Raw genomic sequence first — 17,365 nt, 5'->3', positions numbered from 1 at the left:
CCTCTTCCAGCAGCAGCCAGCCTCATCACCCCCACAAGTCCCCTATCCACTGATTACAAGACCAGCAGCAGAGCGGAGGTTGCCAGAGAGGCTGTGGGGTGGCCAATACCCCAGAGGCGATAACAGGCCTGTATAGGCCGCATCATCTAGTGACTCTATCTATAGGGGGGGGGGGGGTGAGTAACCACCCATTATCGTATGAATATTGGCTGTAGAAAAGTTGAAAACTCAAGATAAATGGACTTTTTATGCAAGGAGAGCTATACCTGCTTTATTTGAGGATTTCAAAATAATATATTGTCGCCATACAATGTGAAAGGGACCTAATTTAAACAGTTTAATAATCGGGCCAACTGGGCAAATAAAATGTGTCGGTTTTATTCACAGGAGAACGTTTAATTTTAAAACTATAATGGTCGAAACCTGAGAAATAATTATTTTTTTCCATCATTTTCTTATTTTTCCCATTAAATCGCATTTAGAATAAAAACATTCTTACCAAAATTTACTACCCTCAGAAAGCCTAATTGGTGGCGAAAAATAACCGAGGTATAGATCATTTGGTTGTGATAAGTTGTAATAAAGTTATTAGGGAATAAAAGGGAGGAGCACTGACAGGTGAAAATTGCTCTGGTCCGTTAGGGTAAAAACCCTTGGGGGTGAACAAGGTAAAGGAACACTGAACAGACCTTACAAACTGGACGTAGCTGGGGCTTCCTCCAGCCTCCTGTAGCCCGTGAGGCCCCTCAGCATCTTCTGGGCCCCCTCCGTAGTCCAGCTGGCAGCTCTGTTAACTGCATGACCCAACTGGGAGTTGCGCACAACTGCACATGCCCGGTCTGTCTCAATCAACTGCTCATCGGCGTTCTGCTCATGTGCCGCTCTCGAAAGAATGAACTGTGCATGTGCAGAATCCTCATGGCGACGGGCGCAATATTGAGAAGGTCATGCAAACCGGACGTGCATGCGCGCTTGCTGTGACTCCTGTCCGGGTCGCGCAGCTAACGGGGCTGACAGCAGAAGAACGGAGGGGGCCCAGAGGACGCTGAGGGATCTCACGGACTATGGAAAGGGGGGCTGGAGGAAGCCCCAGGTAACTTCAGTATTGCAGTATCCACCGCTATGGAGCCGCCGTGGAAATTTGGGGGCTGCCAGAGATGCTCATGTTAATAGCCCCGATTAGCAGCGACAGTATAAGTGGAAAGCATAATGAGTGTCGTGGCTGCCCGGTATACAAACTGCAGCCACAAAACTATAAACACAGGCGGCTATGGCAGCGCCCAATCTCCCCTAGCGCCTTCCGGGCCCAAATGACCCGATTTGTAGTAATACCACCCCCTTCACCCAACAGCCAATGAGAACTCACACCTCAGTTGGCTGACTAACGTAAACTGGAATTGGATTGGTTGCTGTCAGTTCCTACACCCTCTATGATAACAGTTATGCTAGGTACACACGATACAATTTTATTATTGTAGTATATACAGTATTATTATTTCTGTCAGCTCCAATCTGATTTCCAATCGATTTTCCATCGGACCTGTCAGGTATAATCTGTCAGGAAATTGTACCGTGTGTACCTAGCATTATATTATATAGGTCAGTCAGCGGCACGATGCATTGCGAATGGCTGAAGGTTGTACCTTCCTCTCCATGCTGTCTTCTCCATCGGTGGAACTGGCGCTGTCCCTCAGACGCGTTCTGGACGGTTTCTGTCTTTTGCTGCGGACGACCAGATGGGCGCGAGTTTTCAGCGCATTGGAGTCCAGCCTCTCAGTTTCTGGGACTTCATTAAAGTCTGGAAAATAAGCCATTATTCATGACAGCCGGACCCCACCCCCTCCTGTGTGCAGGACCAGCGTAATGGGCATTCCCACCAGACCCCGCCCCCTCCTGTGTGCAGGACCAGGGTAATGGGCGTACCCTCCAGACCCTGCCCCCTCCTGTGTGCAGGACCAGCGTAATGGGTGTTCTCGCCACACCCCACCCCCTCCTGTGGGTAATGGGCGTACCCTCCAGACCCTGCCCCCTCCTGTGTGCAGGACCAGGGTAATGGGTGTTCTCGCCACACCCCGCCCCCTCCTGTGTGCAGGACGAGGGTAATGGGCGTACCCTCCAGACCCTGCCCCCTCCTGTGTGCAGGACCAGCGTAATGGGTGTTCTCGCCACACCCCGCCCCCTCCTGTGTGCAGGACAAGGGTAATGGGCGTACCCTCCAGACCCTTCCTGTGGGCAGGACCAGCGTAACAGGCATTCTCACCGCAGTAGGACATGAGACTTTGGGGATACTTTGTGAACAAGCAGATCCAGGTACTGCAGACAGTTTCCTGATTCTAATATACTTCAGAGCAGACTTTAACTAGCGTCTATTACCATGTGTTATGTAAGGGAGTCCCTTCTGTCACCAACACTGCAGACTCTTTCCATTGATCTGAATTTTGGATCGATTGTATTAGTCTGGTCGGATTGCCTATTATTTTCCCTCAATTGGTGGACTGAAAACATAGTTTACAATTGATCGTAACGAACGATCAATCGTTTGAGAAATTGGATTGTTAATGGGCACCAGAATAATCAAATCTGGAGATTTTCTCTCAGTCATGATCATGTTATAAAGTGTCTAAACTTTCTTTTTCTTCTCATTTTCTGAAAATTGTTTATTATTAACAACATTCTTTAATCATTAAAATATCTTCCCTCCTTGGCCACTTCATTAGGTGCACCTGTTCTATTGCTTGTCAGCATTTATGGGGCATGTTGATGTCAGATTGAGCAGACTGATTTGAGAAGATTGAAAAGCTATTGTAGCTGAAATAACCTCTTGTCACAACCAAGGAACGCAGAATATCCTCTCTGAACACATAACATGCCGAACCTTAAGGGCTCGTTTCCACTATCGCGAATCCGCATGCGTCCAACGCATGCGGATTCGCACATGGTATGCAAGTGGATGGGCCTGTTTCCACTGTTGCGTTGGTGATGTGCGTTTTTTTCAGCGGTGAAAAAACGCACAAAAGAGCCAACGATTTCGCCTGAGAGTGGAATGCATGCGAATCGCATGCAATGTATTTAATAGGAAAATCGCATGCGTTTTCCCCATGCGTTTTTTGCCGCGAATTCGCATAGGTACGATGTAAATTCACACAGGCAGTGACATGGTTAAAATCGCATATACCCTCACCTATGCGAATTCGCGGCAAAAAACGCATGGGGAATCGCATCCGCATGCTATTTTATCAGCGGTGGAATCCAGGCGATTCCGCACCGCAACAGTGGAAACGAGCCCTGAAGCAGATGGGCTACAGCAGCAGAAGACCACACCAGGTGCCACTCCTGTCAGGAAGGAACAGAAAAGCAGGCTACAATTTGCACAAGCTTGGAGAAATGTTGCCTGGTCTGATGAGTCTCATTATCAGCTGTGTCACTCAGAAGGCGGGGGTCAGAATTTGGCATAAACAACATAACATGGAACCATTCCGCCTTGTGTCAGCAGGTCAAGGTGCTGGTGGGGGGCGCATTTTCTTGGCACACTTTTGGGCTCCTACCAACTGTCATTCAAACACCACAGGCTGCCTGAGTATTGTTGCTGACCGTGTCCATCCCTTTATGACCAGAGTGCACCAGTCTTCTTCTCTCTACTTGCAACAGGACAATGCTCCATGTCACACCGCTCACGTCACATCACACTGGTTTCCTGAACATAACAATGAGGTCACTGCACTCTTCCAGCCAGCAGATCTCCATCCAGTAGAGAAGCTCTATGATTGGGTGGAACGGGAGATTCGCATCATGGATCTGCAGCCGATAAATCTGCAGCAACTCCGTAACGCCTTTATGTCAACATGGACCAAAAATGTCTGAGGAATGTATCCACCTCGCTGAATGAGGGATTACGGCAGTTCTGAAGGCAACAGAGGGTCCAACTCAGCAATAGCAAGAAGAGCAGTTCATAAAAGCATGGCCAAGAAAGGGTACAATTGTTATTGATCGTAATATTGTTAGCCGTTACGCTATTTAGTGGGTGGCTGCAATTAAATTGCTATTAATTGTATTATTGTTAGTGGGATCAGGAGGTCTTAAGGTTAGGCACCACCAGGGGAGTCTTAGGTAAAGCCACCACCATGGGGGGGGGGGGGGGGGGCTTAGGGTTAGGCACCACCACGGGGGTCTTAGGGTAAGCCACCACCAGGGGGGGGGGGGGGGGGGGGCTTAGGGTTAGGCACCACCACGGGGGTCTTAGGGTAAGCCACCACCAGGGGGGGGGCTTAGGGTTAGGCACCACCAAGGGGGGGTATTAGGGTTAGGCATCATCATGGGGGGGCTTAGGGTTAGGTAGCACTAGGGAGGCAGTCTTAGGGTTAGGAATCACCATGGGGGGGGGGGGGGGGTCTTAGGGTTAGGAATCACCATGGGGGGGGGCTAAGGGTTAGGCACCACCAGGGGGGGCTTAGGGTTAGGTAGCACTAGGGAGGCAGTGTTAGGATTAGGCACCACCAGGTGGGGTTAGGGTTAGACACCACCAGGAGGGTCTTAGGGTTAGGTAGCACTAAGGAGGCAGTCTTAGGGTTAGGCAACACCACGGGGGTCTTAGGGTAAGCCACCACCATGGGGGTGGGGTCTTAGTGTTAGGCATCACTATGGGGGGGGGTCTTAGTGTTAGGCATCACCATGGCGGTGGGGTCTTAGGGTTAGGCACCACCAGGGAAGGGTTCTGTGTGAGAGTAGGGAGAGGTTGGGTTATAGTCATAGACTATCGGTAAATGTATCGATAATGTAATACCGCAATTAAATTGTTATTTAATTTTTTGTTTCGTTATTGTCATTTAGTGTTATGCCTAAATTGTTATTTACCGATATTGTTACTTAACGTCGCACCTAAATTAGTGCGCACCTTTTTTTAAATGTTTGCCTAGCAAGATGTCCCTAATAGTGGCCAGTGAGTATATTTTGAAAATATCTTTTGCTTATTAAAGTATCAGCATTTTTCTTTCCATATCAGTTGATCTACTTAAACATTTGTTTGACATTGTTAACTACTTTTTTCATCCGTTATTCTTTTATGAAGAGAGCTCATGCAGTGGGTATTTATGAATGTAAGCGTTGAGTAGAGATGGCCCGTGGCTTGCTAGAAGTTCCATCTTGCATGTAGACTTGCTGCACGTATTGGTTTGAAAGCGGCCATTATTGCCGGAAGCAGCTGGTGGGTGGAGTCTGTTGCCGTGTTACTGAGCAGGACACATGGGTGAGAGACTCATTAGCAACCACATTGTTCCGCTCCTGGTGTCCAGCTAGGTTTGGCTCAGAGACTTTGGTTATCAGTTTAGTAACTATCCTTTTGGCGATTTACCTGCTGGATTGTCACTACAGACTGCATGCACTAAAATTGCTGGATGAAGTAAAAAGTTACTTTTTCAGCCATATTGTTTTGAGTGTGCTGGTCTTTACATAACATATCGTCATACTCCAGTAACACATCCAGTGACTTGGTCTCCTCCAGCAGGGCCGTAACAATAGGGGATGCAGCCCCTGCGCCCGCGGGGGCCCCCCTCAGGGCCATTTTTTGGGGGCAGGAGGGGTCACAGCATGAGGGGAGAGCATTGCACATCATCGGGGCTCACCTCGGGCTCTCCAGCAACTATCACTGGCAGCGGTGGCAGCAACACATACCTCCATCCACCGCAAAGGTCTCCAATCTCTAAGTGCTTCATGCTACTTCCTGTTTAAACAGGAAGTAGCATGAAGCACTTAGAGAGCGGAACCTCTGGCAGTGGATGGAGGTGTGTGTCCTGCCCGCCCTGGCTGCTCCCAGTGAGGGAGGGGGGGGGGGGAGAGCCCGAGGTGAGGGAGGGGACTGTCCCTGCTGATGTCCACTGCTCTCCCCTTATGCTGCAACCTTTCCTGCTCCCCCCCCCCCCCCAAATGGCTCTAAGTGGGCACCCAAAGTCTTGAAGGGGGGCCCCGGTGACTTCTAGTTACGCCCATCCTCCAGTGGCTCGGCATCCTCAGTGACTGGGGATCGGCTACTTCTGAAGCATGGATGTGGGGTTCTCATTGACTAGTATTAGATTATGCTTGTTCAGGGGCATTGGGGCTGTTCTTATAGCAAACACTATACTGTAAGGATACATTTAAGTTTGTGTTTAACTTACCGAAGACATCATCGGGGTCCAGGCTCTTCACTGCTCCTTCTGGAAATGTGTAGAGTTAGTACAGAAGGTGTTAGTAATATAGCAGAGGAACTGTAGTAATGAAATACTTGCAATGCAGGCTTTAATAGTGGGAATGGGGTTGGTAATCGGGCGGGGGGCAGGCACTGAAACTGAGAGCCCAACAGGGGAGGAACATAAGAGGAACGAAGAATTAGGTAAACAGGGCCAGAGAGAGAAAGAGGCTGCAGGGAGGAGAGAGGATGGAGGAAGAGAGAGAGGCTGCAGGGAGGAGAGAGGATGGAGGAAGAGAGAGAGGCAGGAGGGAGGAGAGAGAGTGAGGCTGGAGGAAGAGAGGCTGCAGGGAGGAGAGAGAGAGGCTGCAGGGAGGAGAGAGGCTGGAGGAAGAGAGAGAGGCTGCAGGGAGGAGAGAGAGAGGCTGCAGGGAGGAGAGAGGCTGGAGGAAGAGAGAGAGGCAGGAGGGAGAGAGGCTGCAGGGAGGAGAGAGGCTGGAGGAAGAGAGAGAGGCTGCAGGGAGGAGAGAGGCTGGAGGAAGAGAGAGAGGCTGCAGGGAGGAGAGAGAGAGGCTGCAGGGAGGAGAGAGGATGGAGGAAGAGAGAGGGGCAGGAGGAAGAGAGGCTGCAGGGAGGAGAGAGGCTGGAGGAAGAGAGAGAGGCCGCAGGGAGGAGAGAGGCTGGAGGAAGAGAGAGAGAGTGAGGCTGGAGGAAGAGAGAGAGGCTGCAGGGAGGAGAGATGCTGGAGGAAGAGAGAGAGGCAGGAGGAAGAGAGGCTGCAAGGAGGAGAGAGGCTGGAGGAAGAGAGAGACTGCAGGGAGGAGAGAGGCTGGAGGAAGAGAGAGAGGCTGCAGGGAGGAGAGAGGCTGGAGGAAGAGAGAGAGGCTGCAGGGAGGAGAGAGGCTGGGGGAAGAGAGAGAGGAAGAGAGAGAGAGAGAGAGAGAGAGAGAGGCTGGAGGAAGAGAGAGAGGCTGCAGGAAGGAGAGAGGATGGATGAAGAGAGAGAGAGGCTATATCTATATCTTAACTTTATCCAGTTTATCTTAACTTTAACTTTATCTTTTATCTTAACTTTATCCGCTTTATCCAGTTTTCAGCATAGGTTACACTGACATCACCAGGGCAACGTGACAGCTGTGACATCACAACCAACTGACATTGTCACTTAAAGGGAAAGCCGTCACCTCAGGAACCATGACCAGACTATCAGCTCCGCTAAACTAGCTTGTGGAGTCTTTCTGTACCCGTCACTACTTGTGCCCTCGGTGGAGCCCTCTACTCCCCCCCCCCCCCCCATTACCGCTGACTGTACGCTGTACAATTACAGGATAACCCACTCCCATTCTGGCATGTCCACAGGCCACACCCCTACCATCATGAAGCCACTCCCCCAATGACATCAACTGTGTAGACAGTTTCCTGAAATGTTTCTACCTTGCCTTCCCAGCATTGTGGAAGATAAATAGAGCACATTTGTGCTAAGAATAAAGTTAATTGTTCTCGATTCCTTGATTTGTGACCCCGAATCCTGGTACCATCTCCTCAGCTTACAAATATTCTGTCAGGGAGAGTCCTCAGTGCATGCCAGTGTTCAGGGATCCCGCACATTGACTGCTAGCTTTTCCATCTTCCTTGTAGTCTGGTCATGGGTGGGGATGTGACAGGTTCACTTATAAGCTCTTAGATCCTCACAGCAGCGTAACACACAAAGGATGCTTCTAGTGAGAGGATCAGGATGGTGACCTGATATGTGCAGCCATTAATAAATACTCTACACTCCGGACTTTATGGAGTATTCCGTGAGCTGTAACTGTCTCAGGCAATGGACAATAATACCTTCTCTTCTGCTAGCTGTACAAGTTGTATGCCTTTTCTCTATCTAGCTGATGTAGTCCTGTATTAGAACAAGTCAGGATGTAAGCAGAGGAACAGATTATATGCATTAGATCTTCGAGGACAATAGTAGTCACATTCCCAGCAGGTCCCCTGCTTGTCCTTCTCAAGGCTCACCTTCCTTGGTGCTGGTGTACGGTGTTCAGCAGATATCCAGGTCCTCTGTCTGCCTTTTCCTCACCACCTCCGGCCATGAGAAAGGGTTCCCAGTGGCCTAAAAACTTTGGCATTTTACTCAGTGATTGATTTAGATGTAATGTTGTTTATTTTCTGGAGAGCTGAGAGCTATATCTAGCTGTCCACCCCAGAATGTGCACAGGTATGAGTGCAGATAAGTGCTTCCTTATTGGACGCAGTGTTTGTCACGACACCCCATGTATATTGAGGTATCTGATGTACAAAATCAGGGCACGGAATTCCAGGGGAGGTGCCAAACCTCCAACCACTCTCTGCACCGCCTACAGTAAATAACATGCAGCTATTCAGTGGTGTATTGTCTGTGCCTTCTGCCTAACATGATGGCTATGCCATTACCTGGTCAAGGGTTGGGGGTGGATGCATATTCAAGAAAGGGGCAAGACTTAGCAGACGAATGGGCGTGGCTTTATTTAAAGTGAAAGATCTTATGTTTAGTTACCCCGGGGGTGTCAAACTCAAAACTCTAAGGGGTCAAAATGGTTAGCGCTCTCGCCTTGCAACGCTGGGTTCCTGGTTGGAATCCCAGCCAGGTCAACATCTGCAAGGAGTTTGTACGCTTTCCCTGTGTCTGTATGGGTTTCCTCTGGGTACTCTGGTTTCCTCCCACATCCCAAAAACATACAGATAAGTTAATTGGTTTCCCCCTAAATTGTCCCTAGCCCTAACCCTATGATACACACGCTACACAATACATATATAGACATAGGACTATGGTACGGATTTGATTGTGAGCCCCTCACAGGGACAGTTAAAGAGACACTGAAGCGGAAAAAAAATGATGATATTATGATTTGTATGTGTAGTACAGCTAAGAAATAAAACATTAAGATCAGATACATCAGTCTAATTGTTTCCAGTACAGGAAGAGTTAAGAAACTCCAGTTGTTATCTCTATGCAAAAAAGCAATTAAGCTCTGCTACTTTCAAAGTCCTGGAGAGGGCTGTTATCTGACTTTTATTATCTCAAGTGTTATTGAACTATTTACTTTTTCTCTGCTAGAGGAGAGGTCATTAGTTCACAGACTGCTCTGAAAGAATCATTTTGAATGCTGAGTGTTGTGTAATCTGCACATATTATAGAATGATGCAATGTTAGAAAACACACTATATACCTGAAAATAAAAATATGAGAATATTTTCTTTGCTGCTAATCTTCTAGTAATTATTCATAGTACACAACCAATTCACTATATCATATTTTTTTTTTCGCTTCAGTGTCTCTTTAAGTGAAAAGACAATATACTCTGTACAGCGCTGCGGAAGATGTCAGCGCTACATAAATAATAGGAATAAATTAATAATAATAATGGTAGATTATCTGTATACAGCCCCTGGATCCCCCTTCAACAGTGAATGTTACCTCCATCCAGAGGTCTCCTGAGGTGTCCTACCAAATCTAAGTTGTGTTTGGACCAATTCCGAACTCCATACAGTTTGAGTGAAACTTGCATGCACTTGCACTTGCAGGTCGTTGACCATCTCTAAATTTCCCCTACTGCTTCCACTGATGTGTCAGACTAAAGCTACAGACTTTGGGGAAATAATCATTCCTGATCATTGTGTCTCCTAGTGTCGGCCTCCTTTCTCTTCAGGCCAAAATGAAAGGACACCTGAAGCCAGAGGGAGATGGAGGCTGCATATTTATTTCCTGTGAATGCCAGTTTCCTGGCATTTCTGCCGATCTCTTTGGCTGCAGTAGTGTCCGAATCACACACCTGGAACAAGCATGCAGCTAATCTAGTCGCACTTCAGTCAGAGCACCTGATCTGCTGCATGCTTGTTCAGGGGCTATGGCTGAAAGTATCAGAGGCAGAGGATCAGCAGGACAGCCAGGCAATGTGCATTCATTGAATATGGCAGCCTCCATATCTCTCTCACTTCAGGTGTCCTTTAAGCTGCATATTATACATCTAAGCCTACCCAACATCATTCAGGAATACTTCCTGTCCTCTCACTGCCCTGATCTGCATAAAAGAGTCGCACAGAATCTATTGTAGGCAAAGGATCAGCATGACAGCTAACCTCCTCAGCAATGGCAGCCTCCACCTGTCTCCAGAACCACACTGGCTCCGCAGACTGTGACCCCTCTGAGGGACAGGCTGTGAGGTGTGCTCTGCAGGGTGTGGAGGTGTGTCAGCACTGGAAAAACACATAATAATAATAATAATAATAATAATAATAATAATAATCTTTGCATATGAATGTATGATCTGATAAATGAGCCAGAATAATGATAGCCACATGTAAAAACCAAAAGAGAAATGACAGGAGTCCCTAACAAGCCCTAAGAACAGCTGATCCTGATTGTTAGACCCCATACAAATGAGCCAGTTCACACTTCCCACTGAGTAATGATGTTGTCCAAATGATCGGATTATCCACTGGTGGGCGGAGACTTGCTGAAATACCCAGCCTGCATCTGACTTCTGTCTTCCAGTAGCCTTGCTTACCTCCTGCATGCCCTGACCTCAGCCTGCATCTGACTACTGTCTTCCTGTAGCCTTGCTTACCTCCTGCCTGCCCCGTCCTCAGCCTGCATCTGACTACTGTCTTCCTGTAGCCTTGCTTACCTCCTGCCTGCCCCGACCTCAGCCTGTGTCTGACCACTGTCTTCCTGTAGCCTTGCTTACCTCCTGCCTGCCCCATCCTCAGCCTGCATCTGACTACTGTCTTCCTGTAGCCTTGCTTACCTCCTGCCTGCCCCGACCTCAGCCTGCATCTGACTACTGTCTTCCTGTAGCCTTGCTTACCTCCTGCCTGCCCCGTCCTCAGCCTGCATCTGACTACTGTCTTCCTGTAGCCTTGCTTACCTCCTGCCTGCCCCGTCCTCAGCCTGCATCTGACTACTGTCTTCCTGTAGCCTTGATTACCTCCTGCCTGCCCCGACCTCAGCCTGTGTCTGACTACTGTCTTCCTGTAGCCTTGCTTATCTTCTGCCTGCCCCGACTTTATCCTGTGTCTGACTACTGTCTTCCTGTAGCCTTGAATACCTCCTGCCTGCCCCGACCTCAGCCTGTGTCTGACTACTGTCTTCCTGTAGCCTTGCTTATCTTCTGCCTGCCCCGACTTTATCCTGTGTCTGACTACTGTCTTCCTGTAGCCTTGAATACCTCCTGCCTGCCCCGACCTCAGCCTGTGTCTGACTACTGTCTTCCTGTAGCCTTGCTTACCTCCTGCCTGCCCCGACCTCAGCCTGTGTCTGACTACTGTGTTCCTGTAGCCTTGCTTACCTCCTGCCTGCCCCGACCTCAGCCTGTGTCTGACCACTGTCTTCCTGTAGCCTTGCTTACCTCCTGCCTGCCCTGACCTCAGCCTGTGTTCTGACTACTGTCTTCCTGTAGCCTTGCTTACCTCCTGCCTGTCTAAATCTCAGCCTGTGTCTGACCACTGTCTTCCTGTAGCCTTGCTTACCTCCTGCCTGCCCCGACCTCAGCCTGCATCTGACCACTGTTTTCCTGTAGCCTTGCTTACCTCCTGCCTGTCCCGACCTCAGCCTGTGTCTGACTACTGCCTTCCTGTAGCCTTGCTTATCTTCTGCCTGCCCCGACTTTAGCCTGTGTCTGACTACTGTCTTCCTGTAGCCTTGCTTGCCTGCCCCGACTTCAGCCTGTGTTCTGACTACTGTCTTCCTGTAGCCTTGCTTACCTCCTGCCTGTCTAAATCTCAGCCTGTGTCTGACCACTGTCTTCCTGTAGCCTTGCTTACCTCCTGCCTGCCCCGACCTCAGCCTGTGTCTGACCACTGTCTTCCTGTAGCCTTGCTTACCTCCTGCCTGCCCCGACCTCAGCCTGCATATGACTACTGTCTTCCTGTAGCCTTGCTTACCTCCTGCCTGCCCCGACCTCAGCCTGCATCTGACTATTGTCTTCCTGTAGCCTTGCTTACTTCCTGTCTTCCCCAGCTTTGGCCTGAATATGACTACTGTTTTCCTGTAGCCTTGCTTACCTCCTGCCTGCCCCGACCTCAGCCTGTGTCTGACTACTGTCTTCCTGTAGCCTTGCTTACCTCCTGCCTGCCCCGACCTCAGCCTGCATCTGACTACTGTCTTCCTGCAGCCTTGCTTACTTCCTGTCTTCCCCAGCTTTGGCCTGAATATGACTACTGTTTTCCTGTAGCCTTGCTTACCTCCTGCCTGCCCCGACCTCAGCCTGTGTCTGACCACTGTCTTCCTGTAGCCTTGCTTACCTCTTGCCTGCCCCGACCTCAGCCTGTGTCTGACCACTGTCTTCCTGTAGCCTTGCTTATCTCCTGCCTGCCCCGACCTCAGCCTGCATATAAATACTGTCTTCCTGTAGCCTTATTACCTCCTGTCTGCCCGGACCTCAGCCTGCATATGACTACTGTCTTCTTGTAGCCTTGCTTACCTCCTGCCTGCCCCGACCTCAGCCTGCGTCTGACCACTGTCTTCCTGTAGCCTGGCTTTCCTCCTGCCTGCCCCAACCTTAGCCTGTGTCTGACTACTGTATCCTGTAGCCTTGCTTACCTCCTGCCTGCCCCGACCTCAGCCTGTGTCTGACCACTGTCTTCCTGTAGCCTTGCTTTCCTCATGCCTGCCCCGACCTCAGCCTGCATATAACTACTGTCTTCCTGTAGCCTTGCTTACCTCCTGCCTGCCCCGACCTCAGCCTGTGTCTGACCACTGTCTTCCTGTAGCCTTGCTTACCTCCTGCCTGCCCCGACCTCAGCCTGTGTCTGACCACTGTCTTCCTGTACCCTTGCTTTCCTCCTGCCTGCCCCGACCTCAGCCTGTGTCTGACCACTGCCTTCCTGTAGCCTTGCTTTCCTCCTGTCTGCCCCGACCTCAGCCTGCATATGACTACTGTCTTCCTGTAGCCTTGATTACCTCCTGTGAACAGAGGGGAGGAGCAAGGCCACAAGCAAACTGCAACTTCAAGAACAAAGATTGCAAAGAGGGATCTATGGCAGGAGTGGAAGGGCTTTGGAAGACGGGGGACGCCTCAGGACCACCCAGCTATTTCCCCCACCGAGACAAGTACCTAATGTTGCTTTTTTCTAATATGACTTTAGGTTTACTTTAAGTTAAACACCTGACATTCATCCTCTATGGCTAATAGTATTAGAGGCAGAGGATCAGCAGGACTGTCAGGCTATTAGCATTGTATAACAAGAAATAAATATGGCAGCCTCCATATACCTCTCACTTCAATTGTCCTTTAATAACTCCATGTCAGGCTTGAAGGATCACATGCGACCTCCAGTGGAATTCAGTCTGGAAATATCTTACGGTAGTTATTTCAGCTTTCTGAAAACAGTTGCAGAGAGTAATACTCACCTTTGCCGTTTTCCTATTTCTTAACTTAGGAGTTACCCAGAACTGAGCGTTGAGCTTTTGTTTGGAACAACTTCTTGAAAATAACTTCTTGAAAAGAACTTTCTTATCTATTGCTCACAACGTTCTTCAGAGAACATAGATGGTGGAGGTTGGATCCAATCCATCAACAGGGCCCACCCCCTGTATAAAATGACGTACACTAACAGCAACTGCCCTCGGAAATGTCATAAAGTTTGAGATGAATGGTAAAAATCCATGCCCCTGAACTAGCTTCCTAATCTAGGGGTGAAGCTTTTGTCTTTGAATTTAGGTGTTGTACTGATTTGATGACTGGGCCCCTGCTGGGCAGGCTAACCCCCCAATATCCAATGTTTTATAGTGTCAGGAATCAGTGTGGGAGGCCCGGCATCCTTCTCCCTTTAGGTTATATACATGTCTTTACCCTTTATGATTATATTCTCATTTGTCCATGTTAGATGCCTGCACATCTCTTGCAATACTAATCAAAGCTGTAGCTTGTCCACTGTGTCTTTGCTGTAACTTCTTAGATATGCTCTGTGCTTACTTTAAACGTGTATGTCGTAATTCTACTATGTGACTGTGATATGCTGTCATATCTACTTCACTGCACTGTATAGATGTTAACATGATGTTCCCTGTATGTTTACAATGTTGAATTTTATCAATACATTTTATACTATTAAAAAAAAAAAAGATGGTGACGAAATTTGGTAAAAATGGCTAACAAGCTTTGATAGAATAAAAAATTCATAATAATAATATAAATTAAAGGAATGTTAATGATGTCGGAGACCACGCCCTCTTGAATGGAAGTTAAATCACTCATTCGTCTCTCATAGCGATGGGCATGACTGATTGATTCATGATGGAATCAAAGAGCCGGATAAACACTTTTTTTTTGGTTTTGTTTTGTTTCAATAACTTTATTGCAAAATTGAGGTTCCTCCGGTGGACCACCTTAAAACATCATGATCATTTCAAAACGTAACAGGGTTCATTAGATAAAAGTCAGACAGGTTCACATTAGGCAGGACACAGTACATTGTCTTTTGACTGCAAAGGAAAGGTGGGGAGGGAGGACTTTGGTGAACAAACTCAGGAAACGCAACCCATCCAACTCTCCATTTCATTTACGTGGAGCTAAACTCAGAACTTCCCTCTCCGCTCTAAAACATCAGCCACAGCATGATAACCTTTATGAGAGAAAAATATGTCATTACAATTTATGGAAATCCTAAAAAACACAAGTTTAAACTTGATTTTTCTTTGCAGGGAGCGCTTACTGTGTGGGGAAAGCGGCTTTGGAAGAGCTCCTGCAGTCTATTCACAGCTGTTGATAGGAACTAATTTAGACACTTTCATCTGGCTAAACAAACACAAAACACAGAGCAGTGAATTTCTTCAGCAACTAAATGTGGAATAAAGAGTTTTCATTGTGTGCTGTGCGAGAGTTCAGGTCCACTTAAAGCCAAACTGCCCGGTGAAATGAAAGGGAGAGTCTGATTGGCTGCATGGCCCCTCTGGCAGTCTGCTAGACCCGCCGGGGCTGCCAGGCGATTGGCTGCACCAGTATAAGAATGTATTGTAAGACAACCAAGTTAGGTTGCGTAAGTGCCTATTTATCCCGCGTGATGGGGAATAATGGGATATATCTGGCCGGCATTTTCTTACATTTACAGAACTTGAGCTGTTCTATAACCAGTTATGTGCAGGAAATTGTTACAATCTAAAGCCTAAAAACCAAAACCACAAGAAGACAAACAGATCACAAGATGCATTTTTTTGGTCCACTTTTATCCAACTTTTAAATAAAACAAATAAGACTTTTGCCTTCTCTGTACATAGAGGTGGTGGTGAGAATGAGTCCAGCTCAAGGCTGCCGCCCCTGTGGCAAGGGCGTGAATCTGAGCTCCAGGCAAGCAGCTAAACACTGACAGGCAGTCCAGCACCTGACCCCCTCAAAAACTATGTGCATCTACAGACAGACCAAGGACGCTCCCCGTGCATTGTGGGAAGATAACTTTTTTCCTAATTAAAATTAACTATGACAGGCTGAAAATTTGCCAAACGCAGGAGTTCAAATTCAAAATTCTTTACGTTGCTTTAATAGGTATAAATGTGGGAACACTGTAAAAAATAAAGTATTTACTTCTCCACAACAAAACATTTTTTTCCCTCAATAGCAGAATTATTTTCTGAACTGTTTAATAGACCACTAAAGCTTTGTGGAAATATTCAATCAATGTTTACTGGAGCTAAGCCCCTCCCTTAATGACATGAGCCCCACCCTTTTCATGTAACGGTCCAATGTGAGAGCCTCTGCCGGCCCCCAGGGATCTGGCACTACCTTGCTCAAAGGTACTTATAGAAGTCAGGCCCAGCCACTGGATAGTATGGACGGGAACCAGCACACAGTACTTGCGTAAGATGCATTGTGTGCTGGTTCCTGTGCAGGAAATGCTACATAATATATACATTCTTGTCATTCATCTGTGAAAACTGTTTTTTTCCTGCTTATCTATGCTTTGAAATATTGCTTAAAATGTCTTGATCAAGTGTTCCAAAAATTCATAGTGTTGTAAAATCACCTGATATCAGTGCAGTGGTGCCAGATAGGTGGTTCCCTGCACACAACAGGGCACAGGTGCCCCGAAAAACGTTCAGAGGCTGAAAATCCTATTCAGGAAGGTGGAAATTAGAATTCCAGTGAATGCCAAGTCCTCCTGCAGATCCATACAATCGCTGTAAAATAACCGTGTTATATGCTTGCCGCAGATGGCAGCCAAATCACCGCTAAATTTAGTAACTGCTTGTTGCGGCAATTACATGGGCTGAATGTGAGGAGCGAGAGAGCCGAGGGGAGTAATATTCACCCATCACCACATCGTATAACTGCCAAAAGCCAGGCAAACTGCTAAATATACCCTCTGTGGAGGCTGAAAATACTGACTACAGGGGGAATCCAGAAACTCAAATCCAAAGTCCTGACTGGCAGAGTTACCCCTCCTATAGAAAGACTGCAGAGTTACCCCTCCTATAGGAAGACTGCAGAGTTTCCCCTCCTATAGGAAGACTGCAGAGTTACCCCTCCTATAGAAAGACTGCAGAGTTACCCCTCCTATAGGAAGACAGCAGAGTCACCCCTCCTATAGGCAGACAGCAGAGTCACCCCTCCTATAGGAAGACGGCAGAGTTACCCCTCCTATAGGAAGACTGCAGAGTTTCCCCTCCTATAGGAAGACAGCAGAGTTTCCCCTCCTATAGGAAGACTGCAGAGTTACCCCTCCTATAGAAAGACTGCAGAGTTACCCCTCCTATAGGAAGACAGCAGAGTCACCCCTCCTATAGGCAGACAGCAGAGTCACCCCTCCTATAGGAAGACGGCAGAGTTACCCCTCCTATAGGAAGACGGCAGAGTTACCCCTCCTATAGGAAGACAGCAGAGTCACCCCTCCTATAGGAAGACCGCAGATTTACCCCTCCTATAAGAAGACAGCAGAGTTACCCCTCCTATAGGAAGACAGCAGAGTTACCCCTCCTATAGGAAGACTGCAGAGTTACCCCTCCTCTAGGAAGACAGCAGAGTCACCCCTCCTAAAGGAAGACCGCAGAGTTACCCCTCCTATAAGAAGACAGCAGAGTTTCCCCTCCTATAGGAAGACAGCAGAGTTACCCCTCCTATAGTAAGACCACAGAGTTACCCCTCCTATAAGAAGACAGCAGAGTTACCCCTCCTATAGGAAGACAGCAGAGTTACCCCTCCTATAGTAAGACCACAGAGTTACCCCTCCTATAAGAAG

General features: G+C 48.1%; 1 protein-coding gene across 6 annotated transcripts in view; it reads right to left on the bottom strand.

The window, feature by feature from the left end:
- Positions 1–17,365, bottom strand: part of PPP1R9A (protein phosphatase 1 regulatory subunit 9A) — a 200,541-nt gene that overhangs the window by 36,285 nt on the left and 146,891 nt on the right. For 3 of the 6 annotated variants that reach the window (XM_068235034.1, XM_068235033.1, XM_068235035.1), the window contains exons 12-13: positions 6,150–6,188; positions 1,644–1,798 (exon numbers count right to left, since the gene is read on the bottom strand). In XM_068235034.1, coding sequence (XP_068091135.1) covers positions 1,644–1,798; positions 6,150–6,188 — 194 coding nt within the window. Of the gene's footprint in view, positions 1–1,643; positions 1,799–6,149; positions 6,189–14,465; positions 14,759–17,365 lie in introns of those variants that run through there. The other 3 variants (XM_068235036.1, XM_068235037.1, XM_068235038.1) reach the window with 2 other exon arrangements.

The sequence above is a fragment of the Hyperolius riggenbachi genome, chromosome 5, assembly GCF_040937935.1.
Source record: "Hyperolius riggenbachi isolate aHypRig1 chromosome 5, aHypRig1.pri, whole genome shotgun sequence".
NCBI lineage: Eukaryota > Metazoa > Chordata > Amphibia > Anura > Hyperoliidae > Hyperolius > Hyperolius riggenbachi.
This window is presented reverse-complemented; position numbering and strand designations above follow the sequence as displayed.